Source organism: Anopheles ziemanni, chromosome 3 (genome assembly GCF_943734765.1).
Source record: "Anopheles ziemanni chromosome 3, idAnoZiCoDA_A2_x.2, whole genome shotgun sequence".
In the NCBI taxonomy this organism is placed as follows: domain Eukaryota; kingdom Metazoa; phylum Arthropoda; class Insecta; order Diptera; family Culicidae; genus Anopheles; species Anopheles ziemanni.
Genome location: NC_080706.1, coordinates 65,626,245 through 65,628,829, shown reverse-complemented (window position 1 = coordinate 65,628,829; position 2,585 = coordinate 65,626,245). Strand labels below are relative to the sequence as shown.

Here is a 2,585-nt window from a genome sequence, read left to right as displayed (position 1 = left end):
CGGTGGTAATATCTAATGCCTTTTAAGCGGGAGCACCAATTTAGAGCAATTTCACATGGGAGAGCGTGTGTTTATGTGACGGGACATTCCAGGAAACGGGTGGCCACATTTCTTTGGTGGAAAGATTGATCATGACGTGGTGTGGATGTAGAGAGAGTGTTGTATAATTAAATAACGGCCGAACACAGGCATTTCTCCTGATGAAAAACTGTGTCACACATGTTGCTCCAAGAGGTGGCTCAACTTCCTCATACGAACCGATAAGAGATTTGCTGCACGGATGATGAAAATTACCTGAAAAGAGAAAAAAGTTTTACAAAATTAAAATTTTGTACCAAGAAAAGTCAATAAAAATAGGAAAAGGCAATCAATACTGTTTAGATCAAGTTGGCATAGACGACTATTTTAAACTCAGTTTTATTTGACGTCAGCAAGCGTTTACAATTTCTGTCGCTAATTGTATTCAAAAATTTTAAGTCACGAAATCCCTGAGCGCTCGAAAATGTCGTACATATTTCTTTTGGAACTAATTGTAGATGATTTGGATATATTTCCGCAGAAAATTGCAACGCACCTCGATGAACCGAACAAACAGTCCCGTGGTGAGCTGTGCGTCCGGCTGCAAATTGGAGACCTGGTACGGTGTGAGGTTTGCGAAAAGGATTTCGGTTCCACGGTGGACCTGGAGCCGCGTAAGACCGGTGCCAACGGTCTCTTTGTTTACCAACCGGCGATCGAGATGAGCGAGGAACCCGTATTCCGCATATCGGCACACGAGAAGTCACCGGATGGTGTGAAACGGTTGGTTGGACTGTGGGAAGAGCCGGGCCGGAAAATTTTGCAAGACCTAACGTGTGCCTTCGAAAAACGGAACGGCGCGCATCGGAGTTCCGGAGGCTCAAAGGAATCCCTCCGTTCGGACAATTCTAACAACAGCAAGCGACCTAGTAAACCAGTTTCTCATACGACGAAGGAAATGTATCCGTTGAGAAAATCTGTCGAAGCCGAGCAGTCCGGAATCATAGGATTCGCAGTTGTTACCATTCGGATGACCTGCCTGGGTCCAAACGCCAATCAGAAGGTGCTCTTTGGTAAGCGCAACGTGCTGGAACCACCCGTTACGTGCTACAAGATGGAAGATGAGTCGGTAATAAAATGTCTCACAACGGAGGAACCGGAGGATGAGCAACCAATCGCTCCGAAGGCTAGTGCAGCAAGTTTCCAGCAGACTTTGGCGGAGAATAAAGAGGAACAGTTGTATGACGAGTACGCGGCCGAGTTGAATGGAAACGCTATTTGCATTCGTGTGGAAAAGGATGCCAACATTGCGGTCAATATTGACGGGGAGGAAGCACAGAATGGATGCACCAAAGGATGTTGGGTGAGTCTTTGTAGCGAATGCTTGAAATAACAATTCTAATAATCTCGCTTTCTGCCCCGCGACTGCCAGACTTCACTTACCCTCCCTGATCGTGTTTACGGTTTAAAGGAAGAGTTTGTTCAACAGCAGACAAATGCATGCCAGCTTCCCGTGGTGCGCGGGACTCTCAAGTACCCGGTGTACCATTGGTCGGGCGATTTTATGCTTGCCAAAAAGACCACCCCAGTCACTATTGAGGACTTCCGGAGGAAGCCAGATCCGACGCGAACCGTCGGTCTTCAAGCGTGTACCGCAGACGAACAGCTCGAAAAGCAGCTGGCCGGTATCGAAATTTGCCGCAAGGGTTGGCATGATCCGAACGTGGATGTGTTCGTTCTAAAACTTGGAAAACAGCCGCAACAGGACGCAGGAGGCAGTGATCCACGCCATCGGATCGAAATCGAGCTGCGCACTCCGAAGGGGCCCACAAGGGAAATCCGCCCGAAGGAAACGCGTGGTGTGCAGGTGTTGGAGGAAGAGTTTGCGCCACCTCAAAGACCCGCGCCACCTCCGGCCGTACCGGTTACACCCGGTGGAGATGCCGGCGTCAATGGCAAAAAGCCCACCAAACCAACCGGCAAGAAAGGCAAAAAGAAGTGAGGTGAGTTAAATAGATGCCGGTTCCGGAAAATTGTTTGATTATTCAATACCAACCAGCACTACTTCATACAGCACTAATTTGTCTGTCCAAACGGGTGTGCATGAGTCTAGGTGTGTTTTTTCGTGTGCGACCGAAAAGGTACCGGCGTGGAAAACGCGGGGTAATAAATCAGAGAAAGTTTTGATCAACGGGTTTCGCAGGCTTTCCCTCGGCCCCGGTCAAGACTGGTTCATTTTTATTGTTTTTGCGGTACACGCCTAACGCCGGTAGCATAGACGGCATGGACGGCTTAATAAGCTTCATTGGAACTGAGTTTTTGTTTCCGTTTCAGTGGCGATGACTTTGGTGAATTATGCAATATGATGCTGGCTTTCCTTCGTGGTGTCAGCTAGATAAAAGAGATGTCCATAGCTTTCCGATTTGCCCAAGAACAGCGTTGTCTTTCCAACAAAATAACAGTCTTATTCACACGTTGGATAAGTCCATAACTTTTAATTTTGTTCCAAGTATTATTTAGGAAAAAGGAAGTTTGACAACTTCACTAAAACGATGTGTTAAAAACTG

The 2,585-nt window shown here is 47.3% G+C and overlaps 1 protein-coding gene across 1 annotated transcript; it reads left to right on the top strand.

The window, feature by feature from the left end:
- Positions 1 to 502: 502 nt before the first annotated feature.
- On the top strand, positions 503 to 2,020 carry LOC131285285 (uncharacterized). Its single transcript, XM_058314138.1, has 2 exons — positions 503 to 1,381; positions 1,451 to 2,020. Exons 1-2 carry the CDS (start codon positions 503 to 505, stop codon positions 2,018 to 2,020), a joined length of 1,449 nt encoding a protein of 482 aa, XP_058170121.1.
- The last annotated feature ends 565 nt before the right edge of the window (positions 2,021 to 2,585 follow it).

What these genes read in the sequence shown, in the direction of transcription:
- LOC131285285 (XM_058314138.1), top strand. Translation starts at nt 503, where the DNA reads ATGTCGTACATATTTCTTTTGGAACTAATTGTAGATGATTTGGATATA. An exon ending in GATGCACCAAAGGATGTTGG is followed by an intron (nt 1,382 to 1,450) that starts GTGAGTCTTTGT and finishes CGCGACTGCCAG; the next exon opens with ACTTCACTTACCCTCCCTGA.